Source organism: Prionailurus bengalensis, chromosome E4 (assembly GCF_016509475.1).
Source record: "Prionailurus bengalensis isolate Pbe53 chromosome E4, Fcat_Pben_1.1_paternal_pri, whole genome shotgun sequence".
Taxonomy (NCBI): Eukaryota; Metazoa; Chordata; class Mammalia; order Carnivora; family Felidae; genus Prionailurus; species Prionailurus bengalensis.
This window is the reverse complement of record NC_057360.1, coordinates 36,220,049-36,247,298: the sequence shown is the minus strand read 5'-3', so window position 1 is coordinate 36,247,298 and position 27,250 is coordinate 36,220,049. Positions and strand designations below refer to the sequence as shown.

At 37.4% G+C, this 27,250-nt stretch overlaps 1 protein-coding gene across 1 annotated transcript in view; it reads right to left on the bottom strand.

Annotated features, from left to right (window-relative positions):
• Positions 1-27,250, bottom strand: part of CRB1 (crumbs cell polarity complex component 1) — a 209,282-nt gene that overhangs the window by 89,742 nt on the left and 92,290 nt on the right. Inside the window, exon 5 of the mRNA XM_043567910.1 lies at positions 24,327-24,509. Coding sequence (XP_043423845.1) covers positions 24,327-24,509 — 183 coding nt within the window. The remainder of the gene's footprint in view (positions 1-24,326; positions 24,510-27,250) is intronic.

Sequence of the window (27,250 nt, the reverse complement as noted above, 5' to 3'; positions counted from 1 at the left end):
TAAAGGCCTCAGGCTAGAAAATGATGGTTTTAACAGGAAATGTCTGTCTAAAAAGACATGTGATCACTGAGAATCATGAAGAGACTCTCCTGGGTTGTCTTTTTCATGAGAAAAAAAAAAAGGAAACTTAAATATTTTAATTAGCTTTTTTCTTTTTTTTTTCCCAGCTTTACTGAGATATAAAGAACATATAACTTTGTATAAGTTTAGGGTATACAACATAATGGTTTGATACACGAATATATAGTGAAATGATTACCACAAGAAGGTTAGTTAACACATCCAGCTCCTCACATAGTCACTTTTCTGTGGCGAGAACTTTTAATATCTACTCTCTTAGCAACCTTCAAGTATTCAATACACTATTGTTAAGCACAGTCACCATGCTGTACATTAGATGGTCAGAACTTATTCATCTTATAACTGAAGGTTTGTGCCCTTTGACCACTTTCACCCAATACAAGAGAATTAAAAGTTGCCTAAAAATTATAATAGAATAATAAAACTAATGGTATCACTGGTTATAATAGCATATAATTAATAATTAACATTATACTTAATAATGTTATAATTAATTAATATAATCGATATAATTAACGCCATGAATTAATGTTAACAAATATTTATTAATACTAATACGTTATGTAGAGAATATATATTACTACAGTATAATACCTTCTCAGACGTGATTGCTATCACTATTATAAATAACCTGTTGAACTTGACACCATGAAGAGTTGGGGTGATATGAGGAAAAAAAAACTAAAGAAAGGAGAGGAACCTGAAAACTTACTTCCTATTTCCCAATTTTATCTCCTACGTTATAGTCATATACCTTCTTGAGAGAATATCAAAGAGAATAACAAAGATCAGTTTCAAGAAATGCCTCCTTTATCTACTTGCAATTAAAAAAAACATTATTTTGGGAAAAACAATTCTCAATTGCTTTTTTATTTAGATTACAATTTGGGAATCAGGAACACGATTTTAACAAATGATAAAGTACAATTGTACAACTAACTCAACTCATTAACAACAGTGGTTTGTCTCAGGGGCTGGAAGTTGTGATATAGAGAGAGGGAAAAAAAAGGTCCGCAATAGCAGCATTTCAGAGGAAAATTCCCTTTTTAGAAACAAGTTACCTGAATTAATGAGCTTAGCTGACTCGCTGACTAAATCATATCCTTTCCTCCCTGGAAACTCCTCAGACAGAAAATCCTTCAAAGGTTTCTGCTTATCCTCTGAAGTGCAGAGCAAGTCCCATTTTATTAAAAGTCTCTCCACCTTTAATGAAGGAGATTAGTTTCACTTTCACTTTTTTCCATCCAAGAATCTTTACCACAGAGAAAAGATAACTGACAGAGAACAGGTGGTATACAAATCCTTCTAAAGCAGTGACTACTGCAAACAGGGCAAATGAGCAATATAAATATGCAAATGTGGTCATTCATGTCCTTATTATCCATAAATGCGAAACAATTAAGTGTGAAATGCTTTGGGGAATAATTGAGGTGAAATGGCTTGTATGTGCTGTGCGACAGTGAAGTGTATTTTGGTTCTCAGTTGCCCACTTCGTTGTCATCCTTGAGGGTTTCACAGAAAGCTCTCCAGGCCTGTGGGACTCATGAATGTTAATTAACCCGGAGCAAAGATGACACCTACGAATGTAGAAAATGCATTTAAGATGCAGCTCCCCTCTCAAGCCTATATGCTCTAAACTTAGAATTAAGGCAAGGGTCATAAAACTAAAATGCCTACAAACACCAGGGGATCATCTGAAGAAAGCAAGGCTGTTTTCAGTTCTGACTACTGATGCCAGGTCGTCAAGTGGGAACGTGGGTCCAGGCCTTTGGATCTCTCTTTTCAGGTGACATATCTGGGAGGGTTTGGAGCCTGGTGGTCCGTGTTCAGGTCCCAGCTGGGCTGTTAGCTGTTGTGATCCTACTGAATCTCTCTGTGCCTTAATTTCATTTGTGAAATTTAGATAATAATATCAGTAATATTTCAGAGGACTTTTTAGAAGATTAAATATTAGAACAGCATCTGGCACAGAGAGAATGTAATTACTGTAAGCCATTAGTATCATTTAAGACAAGTCAGAAATCCAATTTTGCATTTGGGAGTCTTCTAACTCTTAAATGCTAGCGACTTTTTTTCTTTTAAAAATTATTGGGTCTGCTATAAATCAACCCCATCCAAAGTGAAAATCTGGACCAAGGCCCTCAGTTTGTGACTTCTGCATGAAACTTATTTGAGCCCGTTGAAAAGCTCTTATGAATTTCCGCTGGTTTTAAGGCTTCATGGCCATTGTTAGGAATTATTTATTTGCTTGTATATTCTCTTTCCATTTGCAAAAGAACTTATACTTTTGATAGCTTACATTAAAAGCCACAGTCTCAACTATCCTGGTTGTCAGTAAAGCCAAAAATACACAGGTCATTTTAATAGCATGAAAATGTAGGAGGAGAATAAGTGTCCTAGACAACTAAAGCTTGGAAACCTTATTGACACTGAAGAGAAAATGAACCCTGAGCTTCATGACAGCCAACACAAAAAGGGAAGCATCACGAGTTTGTAGCGATCACATGATCCAACAGAAGGAGATAGCATATCACGCCGTCAAAAGAGATTTCTTTCAACTCTGAACTCTAAAATTTCTTAAAAGGGTCTTTGCAAAAGGAACATTGGGCAATTTAGCAAAGAGTGACTTAAGTAGCACTTGCATTGAAAAAGTAGAGAATTTCTGTATGTAGTAGCTCCTTAAGCCAGCCCTCTGGGCATGCTTATTCATAGCCATGTAAAACTATTTCCAAGAGGCAGAAAGAGAGGATAACCTGCCCAGATATATCTGGACCACACAGAAATGAAGCTTAGAAAATTTTGAGGTAAAAGTTAATATGATCCCTATTTTTTAGCTTTCCCAAGTATCAACAATTTTAGTGTGGGTCCATATGGAAATGTTATAGCAATATAGACATTTATGTGTTGACTAAAAGAAGATCCATTTACTCCACAAGCCAGGGATTTGTATGGATTGGGGGGAGGGGTAAGCAAGTAGGAGTGGAGAATCGCACAGAAGGGCCAGGAATTCTCAAACTGTAACTGTGGGCCCATTCAAGTCCTTGAAGGATTCTGGAATAGAGCTCCAGAATTCTGCAGCAAAAACAGCAGGCAAATAACCTCAGCCTAGGAGATTTTTGAGAGCAGTTACCAATTTTCTACTTCTATTATAGAAGAACTTTAGAAGAACTTTAATCTAACTCCTGTAGAATGGCTGGTGTGGAACAGGCCTGCATCCTGACAGGTCAGCAAGGTTTAAAAAAGCAGCAAAATAGACTCTGAAAATGAGTTCTAGTAAACGCACCTTTATTGTCTTTTCTCCCTCCCGAGAATATAAGCTACGTGATGGCAGAGATCATCATCTGTTTAGTATTTTCTGGGCATGCAACGATGCCTGGTACAAAATCTGCTCTTAATAAATACTGGTTGAGTGTATGATCAGAGTTGTTTGTTACTGTACGTTCAGAAACATACATGCATGATTTTTTTTAATGACGATATTCGTTTTGGCAGATTTTCTACTTCATAGCTTCTGCTGGATACAACTGAGAAACAGGATCATTTGCAACTGAAAATAGGCTGCTTTATAACACAGAGCGTTCTTTATAAAATGTTTTACCATCCTAGAATGATCATTGTAGTATCTTCTCTGAGATTTACTTTCTTATACTAATACGTACATAAAGTATTTGACTAGATTAACAAATTTGAAATGTCTATATATCCTTAAAAGAAGTAAGACTTTTTCAATTCATTCATCCATTCTTTCACCACTTATCACATACTTTTGGTGGTCATTAAGTCTGCACCAGGCATGGTGCAAGGTATTGGAAAGAAAATTGTGAGCCCACAAACCCCTGGGCTCAAGGGGGATACGTCATGATGGGAAATACTTACATTGGGCTTTCGGTACACTAGAGGCTGTTCTAGGCTTTTTGTTTATATTATCATTTATTCCTTACAACCACTCGGTAAATTAGGTTACTATTATTATCTATATTTTGTGAGGAAATAGAAGGACACAGAGAATAGTCTTCCTTTACACCAAGGAAGTCTGGCTCCACAGCCCATGCTGCCAACCACGGTCACAGTTCACTTCATATTGCCCGATAAGGAATGCCTAGCATAGTGCTAGGCACACCATGTGTATCTGAACATGGCATATTGAATCAAACCTCTTATGGTCTAAAGGAGGAAAGCTTGTTTGGAAAGCATCAAACACATCCGAAGAAAAGAGTTTACTCCTCAAAGCCCATCAGTTATTTGGCTCCCTCACAACAGAGAGCGCAGAACATTTTTAAGAAGTTCAGCTATTCCAGTGGTTGGTATGTATTTGACTTTGCTAATTGGTATGTAAATTTCTAAAATTTTTCATATGAGTTAAGTGGCTGTGGAAAGTTTTTCTGTTAATTTCAGACAGTGACAATGCTCATCATTACTATTGCAATGAGTTGTACTATCACCTGAAAAATCAAAGGCTCTATGCACAACCTCTTGGGGCTTTAATCATTTTCTATGGGTTCTTGGTTTGACCAAATCAATTTAATACATGACAGCTAGAGGACTTATGACAAAGGACAAAATATAATTATGCTCATTAGTTGCACATATACAAATTAAATTTATGTCTAAATTTTCCATAGAGAAAATCTTTGGAAGACATCACTGTATTTCCTAAAGAAAATAATTACAGTTCACCCTTGAACAACATAGTTCTGAACTGTACAGGTCCATTTACATGAGGATTTTTTTCAACAAATAAAACACAGCACTGTAAATGTAATTTCTCTTCCTTGTAATATCCTTAATAATGTTTTCTTTTCTCTAGCTTACTTTATTGTAAGAAGACGGTATGCAATACATATAACATAGAAAATATGTGTTAATCAACTATTTATGTTATAGATAAGGCTTCTAGTCAATAGTAGGCTATTTAGTAGTTAAGCTTTGGGAGTGGGAGGACTTAAAAATTTTATACAGGTTTTCAACTGCATGTGGGGTTGGTGCTCAGCCCTACAATATGGAAGGGTTTTAACCGTATTTATCCTGTGCAGCTGAAAGAATACTGTATTTTTATTTTTCTCAGCATGCTTTCTGCAATCTACACTTGCCTGTGAAATATGGATTAAATGGGGATTATGCAATCTAAGTGACTCAAGCATAATCATAGTCTAAGATCCTCTCATTTCTCTATTACAATATAGTCTTTAAAATCACTGAAAAATCTACTGCTTTCTCCAATGTACATTGCTTAAATAGGCTAAAATATTAAAAGAGGGAGAATGACAATAGACCAGAACAAGGAACCATTTAATGGAAATTGACTAGAGGTCCTAGTAAGGCATTGCTTAGATGAAGACTCATAAAGCTGATATTAATTAATGATCTTTCAGGATCTAAGAGTAATAATTCACACAGGAATGGTTCTCAGATGAGACAGTGGGGTCATGAAAGGAAATATATCCTTCACTAGAAATAGGGAGGAGCCGAGGAATCTCTTCCCTTTTCCTACTGCTTTTAGGTGCATGATTTGCATGCTAAAAATCCTCACCAACGAGGACAGTTCAACTAGGAGAGATGCGCCAGACGCGCACTTGCGCTGGCTCCTGGGCCTTGTCAGTCCTGCTGGGCTGCTTTGTGTAACTTGGCATGGTGATGTGTTCAGACAGGATGGATCAAAGCGCCCAAGAGCCAACTGTGAGAATTCAAAGGCAAAGGCTTCAGATGATCTGGAATGTATCTTGGTGTAAAGCTTCCCAGTGTTTTAATTTCTTGTAACATTTTACCTTTTGGGGCTTTGCAGAATTTAACTATGGTTGAAGTTAAGTGCTCAGCTGGGTGCCTGCTTCTATCATTTTTCCTAATGAATGCACTATGAGCAATTGGATTATCTTACTTGGATTTTCTTACCTATTTGTCTAAGCTGTTCAAATCTTTTCACTGGAACAAATTCACTGAGCTTCTTCCTGCTTCTGTGGGGGAATGTGAGATACAAGGATGCCCTTAACTGCTAGATAAATCTAGCTACTTAAGTGAAAAACCACAGCTGGCTGGCTGCTCTAAGCAATATTATGAAAGTGGGTTAAGACAAGAAATATAGGGCCTTATTAAAATTTCAAGGTCGATTGAGACAGGCAAGATATAATGAATGGTATTGGAGTTCGGCCAGGTCAATGGTGTTAAAACTCACTCAAAGACAGATAAATTTGAGGCCCAGGCCTTTGTTTAACCTCCCATCCAAAAAATGATTCTTCTTTGCCAAAACTTTTGATGATATTCCAGAATATTTGTTTAATAGGTGACTTAAAAGCAATGCTGCTTTCAATTTAATCACCTTGGGCTCTGCAGAACCCAGGTGTTAAGAAGAAAATCAGTCAATTCTTATCTTTATTTCCCTCTTTTCCTGTTTATTAAATCGTTGAAACAAAATAACATATTAAAACATTTAAAACACAAAATGAAATGGTCACATACGGAATAATATTAAAGAAACAAATGTCTTCATCATGGAAAAGTACACAAGAATGAAATCTTAATTCTATTGTTGAATTTGGGATGCATAGTTACGAAAAAGTTTTATAGTCATCACCTAGGTACCATCTTTGTGTTAAAATTATGTTAGCTTTAATAAGAAGAGACACACAAATTTCACTATTGGTCAAAATGCACCCAGAAAACAGGATTAGATATACATCTCCCACCTTATGAAACTTACACTAACCTTTAGCCCCAGATCTCATTGTTAGTATTCTTCTTTTAAGTTTATTTTTACTTATTTTTGAGAGAGAGATAGAGAGAAAGCAGGGGAGAGTCAGAGAGAGGGGGCAGAGAGAGAATCCCAAGCAGGCTCTACACCACCAGCACAGAGCCCAATGCGTTGCTCAAACTCACAAACCATGAGATCATGACCTGAGCCAAAACCAAGAGTCGGACGCTTAACCAACTGAGCTACCTAAGTGCCCCCATTGTTAGTATTCTTAGCTTACAATAAAATATTCTATGAATATGGAAAAAAACCCCATCCCACTATTCTTTCAATGAACTTACTAAATGGGACTTAAAAAGTCATTTTTAAGGATCTTCTAACTATCATCTTCAATGATACTTAGAAACTAGAATTTCATTATGAATATTTACAATTGCCTTGATGCTACTTACTTCTAGGACATTGATCTTCAGTTTGTTTTTATATACATTCTTAGAGTTGGAAAGAATCAAAGAGGTCATCTAGTCCTTTCTATCACAGTCCGTGGAAGACCTCATCTTTCCTACTCATGAAAAAAAAATTCCAATCACGTGTAACCTTGCTTCCTTACAAGGATGCCTGTCCATTTGTAGATAGCTTTAGTTATTTGAAAGCCATTCCTTTTATTGAGCTGAACTTTGTGTCTGTTATGACCTACACAGGTTTTAGTTGCCTTCTTCAGAAGAAGGTAGCTAACAAATTTATTGAGCTATGAATGGATGAAGCATACACTTTTCTGCCTGTGTGTTATACTTCAATAAATTATTTACATGAACCAAATAAGGGAGGTGAAATCACCATAACTGAATTATCACGGTTTTTCAATAGAAGGTAAACCACAATTTTGAGAGAGATGCTTTTAAAGAAAACCCATTGAGGAAAAAAAAGAACAGAGATAGCTTTTAACAGTTGAGTATCTGTGACACTTTTAATAAATGTTTCATTCAGATCTTCCTTTTTGGAGCCAGACTACCATCAGAGAAGTTAAAAACAAGTCTTAAACTTACATAGGTGCATCTCCAATGCATCAAAAGTGAGTCTAGTTCCTCTTTTCTCAAGAAGTTGTGACAGAGTTTTGGATTGAGGAATCCTTCATATAAAATTTTAGTGAATTTATTAAGAGCCATCATAAATGAGAGAAAGAGAGAGATGTGAGGAAGAATGGGCAAGAGACAGAAAGACAGATTAAGAATGGAGAAAGATGACAGTAAAACAGGCTAATCTCTATCTACAAAATAGCTATATAATAACTACCTGGAAAAGTTCAAATAATAAAGCTATCTTGATCTACACTGTGAATCCAATATAAACAAAAATTTACTTCTTTGTAGAGAGCAGACTATTTTCCTTGGTTAGATTTTTAAACTCTTAAACAGTTGGCTAGCACCTACATCATTGTGTGATACTTGGAAAGTACTAGAAGTTTCATATGTGCCAAAAAGGGCCTATCCACACACAGCCTTATCATATCGTTCCCCCACCCACACACACACGCTATGAGAAATAAACCAGGGAAGTCAAAATGGAAAAAAAGAGTCCAAAAACATTGTTATATGTGAACAAAACCTTGTGCTCCTCCCTTGAGAAGTCAACTCAACCAGAGTAGCTATATGATAACATCTAACCAGTGAAGTTACTTTTGTCATAAACCAGTGAACTAAAAATACTCATTTCACCCAATGATAATGCCAAGGGAAACAGTAGGCACAGAGATAGAGCAACCTTGCCTTAAGCTATGAAGTGCTTATAATCACATTTCCAATAACTCGTACAGAATTGGCATGATCCATTAAAAAAAAGAGATCATGAAATCATAAAAAAATAATTTAAATTTTAAAAGATTTAATTTTTATTTTTTTGATTTTATTTTTGATTTTATTTTATTTTTGAGAGAAAGAGAGAGAGAGAGAGAGAGAGCGCACACGCACATGAGTGGGAGAGGAGCAGAGGGAGAGGGAGACAGGATCCGAAGCAGGCTCCATACCCAGTGCAGAACCCCAAGTGGGGCTTGATCTCACAACCTTGAGATCATGACCTGAGATGAAATCAAGACTCAGACGCTTAACTGACTGGGCCACCCAGGTGCTCCAAGACTTCATTTTTAATAAAAGTATTTCTCACTAAAGTACAAACTCTTATAACACATTTGAGTTTTTTTTTTAATTTTTTTTAACATTTATTTATTTTTGAGACAGAGAGAGACAGAGCATGAACAGGGGAGGGGCAGAGAGAGAGGGAGACACAGAATCTGAAACAGGCTCCAGGCTCTGAGCAGTCAGCACAGAGCCCGACGTGGGGGTTGAACTCACGGACCGTGAGATTCTGACCTGAGCCGAAGTCAGACGCTTAACCGACCGAGCCACCCAGGCGCCCTGACATTTGAGTTTTTCTTTGCAAATCTTTAAATTCCTGATACGAAGAAAGTTGGAACTGTGAAACTTAATGATGTTAGATGCTTCTAAAATTGAAGATCAATCAGAAATCTACAGAACACATTTTTCAAATTATGATATATCGACTTGCATGGAAAACTTAATTTATCAAAATTGGCATAGACCATAATTGGGGCAAGAATTCTGAACCTCAACTAATTATATTTGGTTAAGGAGAATGAAGGAATCCTCCTAGGATTCCTTAATGTTTTTAGCTGCTGAGAACAAAACTTTAACTGATAGGTGGACTGATGAGCAATACTTGCTGCTGGGAGTCCTGCGATTTGACTGAAGCTTCCACTGAATGGTGTTAGCTTTTATATTCGACAGACATTTGTTGGGCCTCCTATTATGGGCTAGGCACTGGACTAGGTCCTGGAGCTATATAATCAGCAAGACATTCAAAGCCTCTTTTATGGTGGACAATTCCAGTCAGGGCTGGGAGGGGAGAGCTAAAAAATAAACAGAAGTGTGTGTGTGTGTGTGTCTTTCTGCGTGTGTGTGCACGCATGGGCGCGCGCACGCACATGGACACACATGCATGTGTGCATTAATCACGTAGTAATTAATAAGAAGAAGAAGTTAATGAAGGTAAGGAAATAGAGTATGTATATGTATATGGTGGGGTCTAGAGTCAGGGCATCTTATTTACTGAAATCCAAAAAGACCTCTCTAGAGAAGTGGCATTTGAACTAATATCTAAAAGAGTAAATGAGGCGTGCCTGGGTGGCTCAGTCGGTTGAGCGTCCGACTTTGGCTCAGGTCATGATCTCGCGGTCTGTGAGTTCGAGCCCCGCGTCGGGCTCTGTGCTGACAGTGCAGAGCCTGGAGCCTGTTTCCGATTCTGTGTCTCCCTCTCTCTCTCTGACCCTCCCCCCATTCATGCTCTGTCTCTCTCTGTCTCAAAAATAAATAAACGTTAAAAAAAAATAAAAATAAAAGAGTAAATGAAACACCATTATGGTGTCCTGGAATCTTCGAAGAAGAGAGGCAAAACCTAGAAACAGAATGGCAGTGAGTAGGAAGAAAAGGAGACAGATGAAAAATAAAGAAATTAGACCCAGAAGATGGGAGAGAACACTGGTAAAATGGTACCGAGAGGTCAAGTAACATGAGGACTGAAAGCTAAGCTTTGAATTGGCACAATGGGAATTATTGACAAGAAAGTTTTCACTGAAGCTATGGGAGCAGCTTGACATTAGAGGGTTAGGGAGGGTAAGAAAGTAGAATAAGTATAGACATCTCTCTGGAAGAGGTTGGCCTAGAGAAGTGGGGTGACACCTGGAGATGCATTCTAGAGACCATTTTTATTTCAGATGGGAGACAGCCAAGTTGATGAGAGTGATTTAGAATACAGTGGAAATCAATGATGCAAGATACAGAAGAAATGATTGGTAAATGAAATTCCTTGAGTCACTGAGGGCCCAATGCATGAGTGGAGGGCCTTGGGTGAGAGTGTAATATGGAAGGTAGTCCAAACATGGGCAGGTACTGGGATGTGGTGAGTAATGAAAAACAGGTAAATTGGCAGGTGTCAGAGTGTCAGTCTGCCTTGAACATTCAGGATCCCGGCAAATTCTTGCTGGCTGTGCCAAGAATGTAAGACCTGACCATTCTTTACCTGAGCCAATATTTGGGATTTTTTCTTTTCCACCAAGCAACTTTGAGGTGACATCTCTCTCTGGGACCAAAAGCAGACTGACTTACTGCTTGCTATGAAAACAGCTCTTAGGCTATGGATAATGACCTAGGCATCTGGTCTGTCACTTGGAAGACAACAGACTACAGATTAAAGATCCCTCTTTTTTTAATGTTTATTTATTTATTTTGAGAGAGAGAGAGAGCACACAAGCAAGGGAGGGGCTGAGAGAGAGAGAGAAAGAAAGAATCCCAAGCAGGCTCCACGCTGTCGGCACAGAGCCCAACACAGGGCTCCATCTCACGAAGTGTGAGATCATGACCTGAGTTGCAATCAAGAGTCAGGAGCTTAACTGACTGAGCAACCCAGGCACCCCTAAAGATATCCCTCTTTAGGGCCTCGAACTATGGAAGCAAATTTCAACTGTCAATCGGACAGTCTGGTTCAATCACACAGATGACTATAGTAAGAACCCATTGTCTAATGAGACTGACTAGAATCAAGCTGCTCATCAAATTTAAACCACCCAGATCACTGCTATTACCACCATCACTGCTGGATTCCATTCTCATACTGGACAAAACAGTACATTCACCATCATGGGAGATAGCAAAAAACTGTATGTTTGTGATCTAGAAGCCACCAATGCCTGTGACTCCTGCCAAAATTGGTCTAACTGTCTTTCAGTGAAGAGGGCCACATTCCATGGAGCATTTCCTCTGCCTTATATTTTTTCTAGAAAATTAAGTACATTGGATCTCTGAGAGTCTCTTTCAATCTCTCTTTTTTTAATATGAAATTTATTGTCAAATTGGTTTCCATACAACACCCAGTGCTCCTCCCAACAGGTGCCCTCCTCAATGCCCATCACCCACCCCACCTCCCTCCCACCCCCCATCAACCCTCAGTTTGTTGTCAGCTTTTAAGAGTCTCTTATGGTTTGGCTCTCTCCCTCTCTAACTTTTTTTTCCCTCTCCCTCCCCCATGGTCTTCTGTTAAGTTTCTCAGTTTCCACATAAGAGTGAAAACATATGGTATCTGTCTTTCTCTGTATGACTTATTTCACTTAGCATAACACTCTCTAGTTCCATCCACGTTGCTACAAAAGGCCATATTTCATTCTTTCTCATTGCCAAGTAGTACTCCATTGTGTATATAAACCACAATTTCTTTAACCATTCATCACTTGATGGACATTTAGGCTCTTTCCATAATTTGACTATTGTTGAAAGTGATGCTATAAACATTGGGGTACAAGTGCCCCTATCCATCAGCACTCCTGTATCCATTGGGTAAATTCCTAGCAGTGCTATTGCTGGGTCATAGGGTATGCAAACTGGTGCAGCCACTCTGGAAACCAGTGTGGAGATTCCTCAAAAAATTAAAAATAGATCTATCTTATGAGAGTCTCTCTCTTAAGCACATGCATGACTAACATTGGTATTTTGCCACTATAGACATATTTTAAGGTTATATTGTTGCTGTTCCAGTGTGATCAGCTGACTCTTATTTTCAGTTTTCCAAGCTATCTACAACCAGACAAGAGTGTGTTGTTTTTCTCATAAAGGCCAACCAACAATTGGCAGATATCCAAGAAATTCAACAGCTATTCCATATCTGCTTATCATTCATTCTCTGGTAAGACTTCTGGCACCACTGAGATGTGAGGCAGGCTTTTGGAAAATCAAGCCCAGAAGATTTTTGACTATATATCCTTTACCTCTTCCTGGTCCACATACTTTATTGAGGCAGGCCACAAAACACAGCCATCACCAGAAAAGAATTATCTCGTGTAGGCCACCTCCTAGGCAATGATCAGAATGAAAAGGGTGGAAAATATAGATTCCTTTGAAAATTCATGATTCTGCCCCTACCATTAATAACCAGGCCACCTTGGTTTGTATATACTCTGAGTGGCAGCTCACCTAAAGGGGAGACTAAGGAATTGAGACTTTGATTCAGCTACCTGGATTCTTTTATTGAACTAACATGGTCCTAGATCATAAAGAGAATGACCACTTGGTTGAAAATACTGGCCACCAATTTTTACAGTGGCCCACTTGGACCAATTTGAAAAATATAATGTACCACTGCAAATTTTTTAAATGACCTTTTCATATTTATACTTGACTCCTTTCACTGAAAGGTACTGGTTCAAGCAGATATTTGGAGAAAAAGTAATGATATAGCTACAAGGATGGAACACATCAGTTACATAGCCATGGAAGGGAGAACAACAATCAGCACTTGAGGGTAGGACACTTTAGACTCTAGGTGGTTCAGGGGAAGGTGGAAATTTATACTCTCCTTGTCCCTCAGACCCAGCATTGCCGACTGGAAAACAATAATATGGTCTAACTGAATCCAGCGGCATCTGTAGTTGACAATTTATTTCACTACTGGATTTGTCGACATGCTATAAAAACTCTGTAGTCCTGGAGATCCTAAACTACTCTGCCATGCCTGACACCACCGATGGCATTCCTAAACCTGTCCCCTTCTCAACCTTGGATGTGTACAAACAGATGGACACCTATAATATTGTATCAATCCTAAAAAATAATGCAAATTTATATGCTCCTCCTGATGCCCAAGCAGCTTTGAGTTGTCATACATAGTAACCAAGGCTGCAACTACTCAGTGACACTGCCCAATGTACCACATTAACCAAACCAACATAACCATGATCTAAATCAAGTTTAGCAACAATTTCCAAACTGGAGTGAAGTGTGTTCCTCTGTATTATATATTTGTATGTGAAAGAATGCTTTTCCTTTGAGGGTGAGGGTTACTCATCTATTACCCCAGAGATTATTAATGACGTCAAAGAATTGCCAGGTGGGTCTAAACACCCTTGCATAAGTCACAGACTGGCTTTAGACTATATCTTGGCTATCTGAAATAATGGCTTCCCTGGGATTTACTCCGTTTGCTGAGTTCAGGACCTTGGGGAGTAGAACTGAAGTCAATATTATCCTATTGCTTACAGTCTTGTTGACAGTATCCTTTTGCTGACCTTATCCTATTGCTTACAGTCTTGTTGACAGTATCCTTTTAGAAAAATTTTTTTTAATGTTTTATTTATTTTTGAGAGAGAGAGAGAGACAGAGCATGAGCAGGGGAGGGGCAGAGAGAGAGGGAGGCACAGAATCAGAAGCAGGCTCCAGGCTCTGAGCTGTCAGCACAGAGATCAATGCGGGGCCCGAACTCACGAACTGTGAGATCATGACCTGAGCCGAAGTCGGATGCTCAACCAACTGAGCCACCCAGGCGCCCCGAGAGTATCCATTGTATGAGGCAAATAAAACAGATTTGGTCCCAATCTCTGACAGTCCGATTAATCAGCTGGCTAATAGAGTGGCATATTCATATGAAAAATCAAGTTTAGCCAAGAACGCGTATAGCAATGGGATGGTTTGCTGGAAGAAGCAATCCATCATGGGCTTGTGTATCCTTGCAGGCTCTTGCTAAGAATGCCAAGAATGCATGGCCCTGACTGCATGGCCCCAGGTCATTCCTTGGGGTTGGTTTGACTGCAAGTTAATGTGAAGGATGAAGCAATGTCTCGCTCTCAAAGAGTAGGCTCCATACCGCTTTCTATAAAAACAGTGGATTCCCCATCTCAGTGTTCTTCAGTTGTGCCTCTGTCATACTCATCTGGTCCATATATATAGTGTCAACTCTGTGGGACTTGTGTGCAAGAGCAATTGAGGTAAATCTGATGCTCATGCTGTTTGTTGTGTGGGCCTTTTTTTGTGTGACTTAAAAGTCTTATGTCTTCTGCCAGCATCCATGAAGCATTCACATACTAAGTTACGAGCTTGTAATTAGGATGAAATAAAATCTCAGATCCAACAATAGGTTTAGTAGAGAGAAGATCAGGTAGTTCTTCTTTGACTGAAATCAGAAATCTGAAAATCAAATTATAGTAACAAAGAAGGGAGTATTGGAAGTTTGAAGGAAAAGAAAGTATAAAAGGTCATCTTGGGAAGTGGAACTTCAAAAGGATTGTTTTCTAGTGCTAAGGCCCTCCTTGAGATGTGGGTCATAAATTTAAAGTGATACTCATCAGTGCAGTGGGTGACTTGTGAGATTTTCTCCAGCCACATTCAAATTGCTTGTAGATGTGGAGAAGGTCGAGTGTTAGGTCTAATCATAAGAGTACTTTTGCCAGGTAAGTGCAATGGAGAGAGACAGGGTCAGGGTTGCTGACAGTATATGCAAGGGAATAATTATAGGATTAGACTATGAAATCCAAGCTGGGATAAGGAAGGAGGTAATTAGTAAAGAAAAAAATATTAGAACAATTGACTAGGAACAATGAAAAAAGTCTTGGAATTAAGAGAACTGGAAAAAATAGAGGTTATGGTTAGAGAATAGAATGATTGACAGTGAGGTTGTTTTTGGTTTTTGTTTGTTTTTTGTGTGTTTTTTTTTTAGTGAGGTTACTGGTGATGAAAAAACTGTGATCATAGGGTAAGTAGAAGTTGTGGGGTGGCAGTCATGGTGTTTAGAAATAAGTAGGCCAATGGGACATAATGGGTGCATGGACTTTCTGCATGGGTGTTGAAGCCTCTGAGAATGATAAAAGTACAATATTAAGATCTTCAGTGATGGAGGGGAAGGCACCAGGAGGAAGGAAGAAGGTTGCAGTGAGGACAGGAAGTAGGTGGCATCATCCAAAGACGCAGGCTTTAAAATAAGTTGAGCGTTTGAATGAAGAGAGAGGAACGACTGCCTAGAGGTAACAATGAAATGACAGGGACATGTAGCTTATTTTCAGGACCAGTTAACTGGGATTTGGGAGAACAGAAAACTGCCTCCATGTGAGAGGGCTGCAGAAGAAATAGTATCCTGAGAAGATAGCTGGATTTCAGCTAAAGCAAGTAGGTGAAAGAAATGTTTGGACAAGAGCTTAAGGTTATTGGTAACTGAGCTTAATAATAATGCTTGGGGGGCGCCTGGGTGGCGCAGTCGGTTGAGCGTCCGACTTCAGCCAGGTCACGATCTCGCGGTCCATGAGTTCGAGCCCCGCATCAGGCTCTGGGCTGATGGCTCAGAGCCTGGAGCCTGTTTCCGATTCTGTGTCTCCCTCTCTCTCTGCCCCTCCCCCGTTCATGCTCTGTCTCTCTTTGTCCCAAAAATAAATAAACGTTGGAAAAAAAATTAAAAAAAAAAAATAATAATGCTTGGGATCTTTAGCACATAGTGGGCAGTCCAGAAGAGGGTGGGAAATTGGGTGAAATTAGGCAATGCACAGAGCATTTTGGCATAAGAGACTGAGGCTCAGTGGACCTGGCATGAAGGGACTTGGGTGCTGGGGCATCTAGAGGGGATTGAGGTATGTTCACCTGTAGGTCATGGTGAGATTACTTCTAAGAGACTTAGGAGGAATTTATAGTCAATTATGATTACATACTTTTCAGGAATTCTTATGTAACGTCTAGGAGGAGGTGAATAGGATCACTACAGAAGTAGGAGTGGTTTTTACCAAGAGCAGGTATAATAATCTCTTTTGGGTAAAAGAGATCCGACTCTTCTGTAAGAGATTTGGTTGATCTAAGGTTTTGAATACTTTCCCTAGGACTGGGACCTGAGCTGCTCAGGGCTCAAGTAAAATTCCAGGTGAATGTAATTTGAAGATGGTTGGGGAGAAGGAAGTGGGGGTAGGGGAGAAAGGTCTTTCTTAAGTGTCTTCTGCGTTACTGTCAGAAGGCAGATTCTAAACAACTACAGCAGTGAACTTCGGTATAAGGGTTGTAACCATTGATTAGGTCAGGTGAAGGTCACTAATATTGTTCTTCCCAACGATTACCATGCTTAAAGAAACTTTGGGGGATCTTGGGCAGCTAGAAAATGACATGTGGTGTCAATATGGCCACCCTCACAGGAAGCAAACATGCAGTTGATGACATCATATGAGGGTTTGCATATGATGGTCCACTGCAAGCACATATCCTAGCATCTTCACCCTCTTCTCTGAACATTTTGTTCAATGTCTTGCACTAACAAACACCTTTATATGATTAGAACATGTTACTTCCCTTACAGCTTTTTAATTTTTTTTAATTTTTTATTTTTTAATTTTTTTTTTCAACGTTTATTTATTTTTGGGACAGAGAGAGACAGAGCATGAACGGGGGAGGGGCAGAGAGAGAGGGAGACACAGAATCGGAAACAGGCTCCAGGCTCTGAGCCATCAGCCCAGAGCCCGACGCAGGGCTCGAACTCACGGACCGCGAGATCGTGACCTGGATGAAGTCGGACGCTTAACCGACTGTGCCACCCAGGCGCCCCTCCTTACAGCTTTTTTAAATGGTGGTAGCCCATACCTCTCACAGGAAAATAGGATTTCAACATGAAAATGTACCATTCAGGTCCTTGAAGTTGCAAGGACGGCACCTATAACCTATAACAATGTGAATTATTGAGAATTGAATTACGAATTTCCTAGTGAAGAATTTATAATGGTGTTATTCCTTTGTTTTAGAAAATTAATCGTTTTCTAATACATGGCCAGAATATTTGATTTGGAGAGTTGGCACCTGTCTACTGATTATTCATTTGAGAGCTTTTCCTTAGGTCATTTGACTTCACGTCAACAAAATGATGCTTACCTGTAAAGTAGCCAAGACCCTTGATGGCATGGTTATCTATCTCTGTCATTAGGGTACCACAGATATGCCCATTCTCTGTATTTGTTCTAAATTTGGTTTACCAAATCATAGCCGTTACATTTTCCTACTAGCTATAATATCTTAGTAGAGCACGGGTAGTAAGTACAAAAACATGATTTTCAAAATTAATCTATGTACAAGGAGGTGGCACACTTTTCCTAATTATTGTAGTTACCATAGCAAAACCAAAAGTAGTTCAAGCAAAAATGTGCTCATACACAATACAAACAGTTTTGTGTATAGAGGTTAATATGCATAACAAAGGCAGAGGAAGGGAATTAGATGAATCTATTGGAAATATTAATACACATTTTATTAAGTAAGTAAAAACTGAAGCAACACTTGATCTTTTAGAATAATAGTCTTATATGTGTATCAAATATATTTAAGTTATTTAGGACCTGAACTCTCAAAATTAAAATTGTAAGTAAGAAAAACAATGAATCTCTCAGAACAACAATAAGCCTAAAACATAAAGTCAGCAAATGAACAAATCCTATTGAAAAATCTCTCTTTAGGCAGGAGATATCAACTGTCCCATATACCTCAATACTTCATGAATACGTGACACTTTCAATGCTACATGTTTGGCTCTATATGCCGATTTCAGTTGGATTTAGGTAAAGTGACAGGTTTTAATTTTTAAGGAAAAGTGAATGCTTCATTTTTAGTAACATTGTGCTTGAAGCAGATGAACCTGAGAATTGAGAATTCCTGTAGACAGTCACTTTGCCAGGTGGCTCTCATCGGGGTGTTTATTGTTAAAAACCCCGCTATTTCTGCCTGAGGTTTGAAGCCAGGACTTCACAAGATCCCCTGCTGCACTCCTCAATTCTTTCCACGCAGAGAGCAGATGGGTGAAGCAGAATAAATCCCAGCCTCAGAGGCAATAATGTAGCATTCCAGAGACCAGTGATGGTGTTGCTTTTAGTTGGAGTAAATGCTAATTGGAGTTGGGAGTGAAATTTAGAATGGAAAATTGGACTTGCTTTATGAGACAGTTGGGAAACTTGTTAAGGGTATTATCACTACCATATTTTGATAAACAGAAACAAAATGTTAACATTACAAACTTTAGTCAATTGTTTCCAATTTAGCTTGGTTGGTTAGAACAGGATGCTTCAAGGATAAGCACACAGGTCGTGGGATCCTGTCTTAATCTTTAAACTAACACGGTCCTTTGTATTAAAAAATGCTAACTTACCAAATCATTTGGATTCTTGTAACTTCTAATAAATTGTATGTCACAAAAATAGCATAAATAGGTCATCTCTTCTGATCTGTCTGTATCTTTTTATGGTTTCGCTGAGGCAGTTATGACACTGCCTTGTATTTTTGTGCATCTTTTTCATCATGGTTTTTCCACTTTGGGGGGGAAGAGATCATGTATTTTCATTATTATATCCCTAGAACTGAGTCCATTGCCCCAAACTGGAAAGCTAAAACATAATAGAAAGAAGCAGCCAACATTCCTTCCAGTAACGGTCAAGGATGGTCATACAAAATAAAGTTAATTTACTGATTTTGGAATGGACTGAACAGTGTTATGCAACGACAGGCTTTCTTTGATTATAGGTTTATTTAACTGACCACTAAAATTATGTGACTATGTGGGTTTAAATAAACGCATCGACCTGTAAATCAAGTGTTTATGCGCCATTATTATTTCAATTTGAGTGCTGCAGCTATGGGGACAAAACAGTCATGACAGTATGTGAAGATATTTTGCCAAGGAAATTTTATTTAATGATTTTGGGGAATTAGAGGATAGTAACCACTATTGCAACCAGACCCATGAGTTTCCAAGTCATTAAAATACCTAAATGGATCTTCATATTTTTCTCAATTATAACATTGAATGAGACTCTTGGTCTCTCTGGGCCATGATAACTTGCTGTACTTGTTGGAATTCCCAGAGAAGCCACGGATAAAAGCTAGTCTTTCTTCAGAGGGGATTGGATCTTGTCACCAGAATTCTCTGCCTCCTTGTTTTCACTATTTCTCACTTTCCATAACCGCAAGCTCTCTTTATTTCTATCTCCCTGCATATTGTCTTCTGGGGCTCTGAGTTAATTTCTACTCTAGTATATTTCACTTTTTAATTATAAAAAAGTTAGAAAATTACATTGCATATGCAACCATAAGCATTTTCAACACAGAAGGTAACTCTATACATAGTGAAGAGTAACAAACACATCCTTAATTATAATAAAAAAGAATAGTTTGTAGCTATATTTAACAACTCCAGTGGTTTCTTTGAATGGTGATCTGTCATTAAATGTATTATAAGAGTTGCATTTTTTATCATGATATAAAAAAATGTTTTAATCTAATAAGTGATAGAACTGTAAACTTTTACAGATGTATAAAAAATAAATTTGTGTCATTTATATCCTTAGCAGAGGCCAGTGGGAGCCCTGTGGCACCACATGAACAAAATAGACAAAAATAATAACAATGTAACAGCTCTGAAATTTAACTTATCATTGGACCCATAGCCCACCAAAGTAGGTCAGGACTATTTTCCAAAACTAAGCAGATCACTGCCTGCTAATTTTTTTTTTTTAATTCTGATAGGACTCAGAATCTCCTAACGTAACATCCAGAATGTCAAGGATTCAACTGAAAATCATCCATCATTCCAAGAACCAGAAAAACCACTAACTGAATGAGAAAAGAAAATAAACTGGCATCAACACTGAGTTGCATCAGATGTTGAAATTATCTGACAAGGGTTTTAAATAAATCATCACAAAATGATTTAATAAGCAATTAAAAATTCTCTTGAAATAAAGACTTCCTAAATTTGGCAAAAGATATAAATCCACAGATTTGAAAAGCTGAATGAAACCCAAATAGAACAAACTCAAATAAATTGACACCAACACATCATAAATAAAATTCTGAAAGCTAAAGACAAAGTTGAAGGTATTATCACTACCATATATTTTCTCTTCAAGCATCCAGAGAAATGATGCATTACCTATATGGCAACACCAATTTCAGTGACACCAGATTTCTGATTTTAAACCATGGTGTGTAGAATGAAATGGTGTATATTTTTTCAAATGCTGAAAGAAAAGAACTGTCAATTCTCTTCACGAGTTTTCTAAATTATATGTAGTGATTAAAACAAGAACTATAATACCATCTGATCTTCAAGACACTGATATTCTGAAATGGGAAAGATAAAGAAATCTAAATGGAAATAAAGTCCCTCTATTTCAGTCAAAGTGTTAATGTTAATACCAATAGGCTGTAATACCCAGAACCTCCACCATGAAACTACACAAAACAATATGCCCAAAAGTGCTGTAAATAAATCAAGATGAAGTCCTGAAAAACGGTCAAGTAACCCACAAGAAGGCAAGGAAAGAAAAACAAGGGAATCCAGAAGAAAACAAAATAAGAAAATGAGAAACTTCAACATGAACATATCAATGATTACTTACACTAATTAAAAAGGCAGAAATTGACAGGATAAATTTTTTTAAAAAGCTGACCCTACAATATGTATTTAATATACTGTTTATAAGAAATTCATTTCAAAATCAATTACAAGTATAGGTTGAAAGTATAAGGATGGAAAAAGATATACCATGCAAACATGAATTTCTTAAAAGGCAGGAGCAGTAAATTTCATATTTAAAAAAAAAGAAAATCTGAAAGAACTGACAAAAAAAAAATTCCTAGAACTCACAAGCCCATATAGCAAAGTTGCAGGGGATAAGGTTACTATACAAAAGTTGATTGCTTTCCTGTATAACAGCAATGAACAAGTGGAATTCAAAATTAACAACACATTTACATTAGCACCTCAAAAATGGAATACTTAGGTATAAATCTATCAAAATATGTACCAAATCTATATGAGGAAAACGACAAATCTCTGATACAGGATATCAAAAAATAAATAAATAAGTGGAAAAATATCCCATGTTCATGGACACAAAGATTAAATATTTTCAAGATTATTAGTTCACCCCAACTTGATGCAATCCCAACCAAAATTCCAGCATATAACCTCATAAGTATGAACAAACTGATTCTAAAGTTATGTGAATGGGCAAAGGACCCAGAATAGCAACACACAATACTGAAAGAGAAAAATATTGGAGAACTGACGTTACCCAAGTTCAAGACTTCCAGACAGTAATCACATGTGGTATTGGCAAAATATACATAAATAAATAAATAGAACAGAACAGATAGCCTGCAAATAAACGTATGTAAATACAGTCGATTGATCATATACAAAGAGCAAAGCAATAGTCTTTTCAGTGCATGGAGGAACAAAAGATAGTCTTTTCAATACATGGCAGGGGAACAACTGGACATTTACATACGGAAAAGTGAATTTAGATAAAAACCTTACACCCTGCACAAATATTAACTCAAAATGGACTGCAAACCTAAATCTAAAATGCAAAACTATAAAATGTCTGGAAGATAACATGGGAGAAAACCTAGATACCCTTAGGTAAGTTGATGACTTTCTAGATACAATACTAAAGACATGATCCATGAAAGAAATAACTGATAAACTTATTAAATTTAATAAGCTTATTAAATTTAATAAACTTATTAAAATTTAAAACTTCTGCTTTAGGAAAGACATTATCAAGAGAATGAGAAGACAAAGTGGATAATTCCTCACGAAATCTCTCTTCTCTTTTTTTTTTTTTTTAATTTTTTTTTTCAACGTTTATTTATTTTTGGGACAGAGAGAGACAGAGCATGAACGGGGGAGGGGCAGAAAGAGAGGGAGGCACAGAATTGGAAACAGGCTCCAGGCTCTGAGCCATCAGCCCAGAGCCCGACACGGGGCTCGAACTCACAGACCGCAAGATCGTGACCTGGCTGAAGTCGGACGCTTAACCGACTGCGCCACCCAGGCGCCCCTCTCTTCTCTTTAAGTACACAACAAAACTAGATTTTTTCAGTCTGTGCTGTAGTTAAATGTGGTCATATGACTAAATCTGAGCAATGAAATATGAATAGAAGAGAGCCACTGCATTTGGTATTGGTCCATAAAAACTTAGATGCCATGCTCCATTTTCTTTCCTCCTGTAGTGGCTTGCTGCAGAAGAGCATGAGAAACTTGGAAACCATTTTTGAAGATGGAAAAAAAGAGAGAAGAGCTTGTGACCATGAATCACCATTTAGAGGACAAGTGATCATGAGAATCCATTTTTGGAATTTACATCCGTGAAAAATAACTGATTTCATTAAGCCATAGAGATTTGGGACAGCCACGACTTCTTTATTCATATAGTCATTCTTGGCAGCTTGTCAAAAATTGAGGCCAACACACTTTTCCAGAACATTCAAGTGCCTCTCCTGTTTGGATCTGCAGATTCATTGGTCAATTATGTCCTTTTGTCTAATGAGGCAATATTTACAATGGCCTCTAACTTCGATATAATTTCCTCTTTATAGACCTAAATGTAACATTGAAAAAATTTATAACTCCCCTAACCTGTTTCAAGAATTTAAAATAGCTGACAAAAATACATATACTATACCAAGATCAAATATTTTTTTAAAAAATAAGAAAAAAAAGGCATCTATAAGAAATAGGAAACTTAAATAATCCCAGGTAAGGTAAATACATAAATATATTCCAGAAAAAAACTGTATGCTTATAGAACTCACATTAGCTGATAAGATTTCTAGCAGACTGTATGATCAGCAAATATGATGCATTCCACAATTTATTTCATGCTTTTTATCATTTATCAAGATTTTTTTTGCATGCTTTTTACTAAGGGAAAAAGCATGCAAGCTAGAAGTTGTTCAGGAAAAATATTACTTCTCCTGACATTGACACTGGGGAGATTTTTCTCCTATGTGTTCTCATAGAGGGGACAGTGATTAAGGAAATGTCTTCTATAGCAAACTTAAGTGCCATGAATCAAAGATCATTAAACTTCGCAACTGAAACTCTAAAAGGGAACAGTAAGTGAAAATATAAGTGAAAATTTTCCCCTGTTTTCTTATTCCTTATTTACTTTTTTCAGAAATCTTCAATAACAACCTAAATGTTTTCCTCAGGTATCAATTAATCTATTGAAAAAGGAGTAAGATGGAAAAGTTAGATTGTAATTAGTTTTCTCAGTGGTGTCTATGCAGTAGTAGGTCAGCCGCTACTCATTACCAAATATGGGGACTGCCTCCAAACTTCTGAAAATGTTCAGAACACGGAAGCAGACACAAACACAAGTGCTCATTGGAAACACACACGCAAACCTCCCCTGGGTTTCAGCGTGAGAATGTTCCGCATAAGAGAAAGATAAAATCGTTTACATTTGACATACATGAACAACGTTAGCTATAAAGTAGGGGAGGAATACTCCTTGAGACTAGATAATTGTTCTCAGTGTAAATATAAATAAGTGCATTAACCTTTTACAGGCAAATATGAATAACACAAAAAGTTAGCATCATTATAAAATTTAGTAACATAAAAATTTCAACATTTTCTGTTTATAAAGTAAAGAATTTGGATCAGGCTCCAATTCCCAGTATAATGCATAAAAAATATTTCCCCTTTATACACCTCTTTTATCCTTATTTTTAACATTTTCCTCATGATTTGAAGAATTATGATTTATGAAATACGCTGTTTTTCATGCCCACAAGGGGGACCCTTTGCACCATAGCAGCAGAGTTTATACAGCAAAGATCTTACTGCTCTTACACCATTTGGTTAAATGCATGATCTGCCATAAAGTGCTAAAAAGTCAAGGCATCTCCCCTCCCCTTGTCCTCACCTGTGAGTCCAGGGGGACAGATACAAACATAACCTGAGGCTTCAGGGTAGCTGAATGAAGAAGGCAGCTGAGCAATGTGTCCGTATTGTTTCTCTGAGGACAGCTCCACACACGCCCCACCAGAGTGGCAGGGGTTACTGTTGCATTCATTGATGTGAGTCTCACACTGGGTACCTGTGTATCCTGCAGGATAAAAGTTCAGAGAAGCTGCTAAGTCAAAGATCCTCAACCGTAGAGTTTAATACCTGAAAGGAGGCCGATCACTGTGCTGCCACCAATTCACAAGACAACGTGTTGCTCTCAAGGAGCTAGCAAGAAGAAAATGGTAAAGGAAGGCTTCCTTTTTTTTTTTTTTTATTTTGCAAGTCCAATTTTTGAAATTTTATTTATGTATTTTTTAACATAATTTATTTTCAAGTTTGCTAACATACAGTATATACAGTGTACTCTTGGCTTCAGGAGTAGATTCCCGTGGTTCATCACTTACATCAACACTCCATGCTCATCCCAGCAAGTGTCCTCCTTAATGCCTATCACTCATGTTTCCTGCTCCCAGCCCCCACCCCCATCAACCCTCAGTTTGTTCTCTGTGTTTAAGAATCTCTTATGGTTTGCCTCCCTCTCTGTTTGAACTATTTTTTTCCTTCTTTCCCCTACGGTCTTCTGTTAAGTTTCTCAAATTCCATATATGAATGAAAACATGATATCTGTCTTTCTCTGACTTCTTTCACTTAGCATAATACCCACCAGTTCCATCCACGTTATTGCAAATGGCAACATTTCATTCTTTTTCATCACCAAGTAGTATTCCATTGTGTGTGTGTGTGTGTGTGTGTGTGTGTGTATACCACATCTTCTTTATTCATCAGTTGATGGACATTTGGGCTCTTTCCATAATTTAGCTATTGTTGATAGCACTGTTATAAACATTGGGGGTGCATGTGCCTCTATGAATCAGCGCTCCTGTATCCCTTGGATAAATTCCTAGTAGTGTTATTGCTGGGCCACAGGGTAGTTCTATTTTCATTTTTTGAGGAACCTCCACACTGTTTTCCAGAGTGGCTGCACAAGTTTGCATTCCCACCAACAGTGCAAGAGGGTTCCCATTTATCCACATCCTTGTCAACATCTGTTGTTTCCTGAGTTGTTAATTTTAGCCCCTCTGACTGGTGTGAGGTGGTATCTCAATGCGGTTTTGATTTGTATTTCTCTGATAATGAACAATGTTGAACATCTTGTCATGTGTCTGTGAGCCATCTGGATGTCTTCTTGGGAAAAGTGGTTATTCATACCTTCTGACCATTTCTCCACTGGATTATTTGTTTTTAGGGTGTTGAGTTTGTTAAGTTCTTTATAGAGTTTGGATACTAACCCTTTACTCGATATGTCATTTGCAAATATCTTTTCCCATTCCATTGGTTGCCTTTTCGTTTCGTTGATTGTTTCCTTTGCTCTGCAGAAGCTTTTTATCTTGATGAGGTTCCAATAGTTCATTTTTGCTTTTATTTCCCTTGCCTTTGGAGATGTGTACAGTAAGAAGTTGCTGCGGCTGAGGTCAAAGAGGTTGGTTAAGGCCTCTTTGAAAATAGCAGTAGCAAAGGAATCACTTGTATAATAGTGATGAATATTTTTTAAAAGACTTGATTAATAAGTCTTGCAATAAAAATAGGACTTCAGGATAACCCTGATTTCCCAATTATCTTAAAGACTCCAATTCCTCAAATACTGAATTTTTAGCAAGAAAAAAATATGTAAGAAAATAGCCAAAAAGTCAGCAGTATGCACATAGCCAACCCTAAATTCTTTTCTTAAAACTCAAAGTACAGGTAAATGATTACTTCTGCACACTGAGTAAGACAGAATAAAAAATTATTTTGTATTTGAATGGATTTAGCTGACTCATTTTATTACAGACAAGAATAAAAACAATAGAACATTATTTAGTACTTTATAAAAATATTATATATAATATATATATATTAAATACTATATATAAAAGACAGTTCATGCCAGAACTCTTGCTTTGGTTTTACATACATGTGCACCTGTTTAAAAAACTACATATATTCACATACATAAATATACATATACATATACATATACATATACATATACATATATATATAAATATAATTTGTGTCTGTGTGTTGACATAAGTGCAATTCCACTATATAGCTGCTTCTGGAGCTTACTTTTTTCACTCCTTTGAACAATCTATCCATGTTAGTAATATATATCTAACATAATTTTTAACTATTGCCAAGTATTCTGTAACATCAAAGTACCATAATTTAAACATGCACTTAGTGGACTGATACATGTTTTGCTAGTACAAACAATGTTGCAGTGGATACTATCATTATATATTCATGCTTGAGCAAATATCTGAGTATAACACTGGGGTCTATGCCTAGAGGTGGAATTTCTAGGTTATAGGTTATATACATTTATTTTAATAGATACGGATAAAAACCTGGAGTAGTTTTACCATCTCTGTACTTACTAGCACTGGAAGACTGTGCATATAGCTCCAAGTCCTTGCCAACATTTGCTATTACCAAGTACAATTTTTTAACAGTTGGTTAGATAAAAAAATAATACTTCATTGCTATTTGGGTTTACATTTTCCCCAGTTACTACTGAATTTAACTTTTCTGCAAATTAAAAAAAAATCATTTCATGACTTTTTCTTGTTTTTCCCATTAGACTGTCTTTCCTATTGATTTATAAGATTATTTATATAGCACTATACATATATAAGCTGATATACGAAGTTCTTAAAGGAACATAATTTGATCTATAATACAAGTGACTTCACAGTCAACTAAAGATCTTTGTAATGTCACTTAACTCCTCTGAGAAATATGTTTTTAAATTTACAATCCAAAATTATAAAACTTATAAATCTGATCATGGTATTTCTT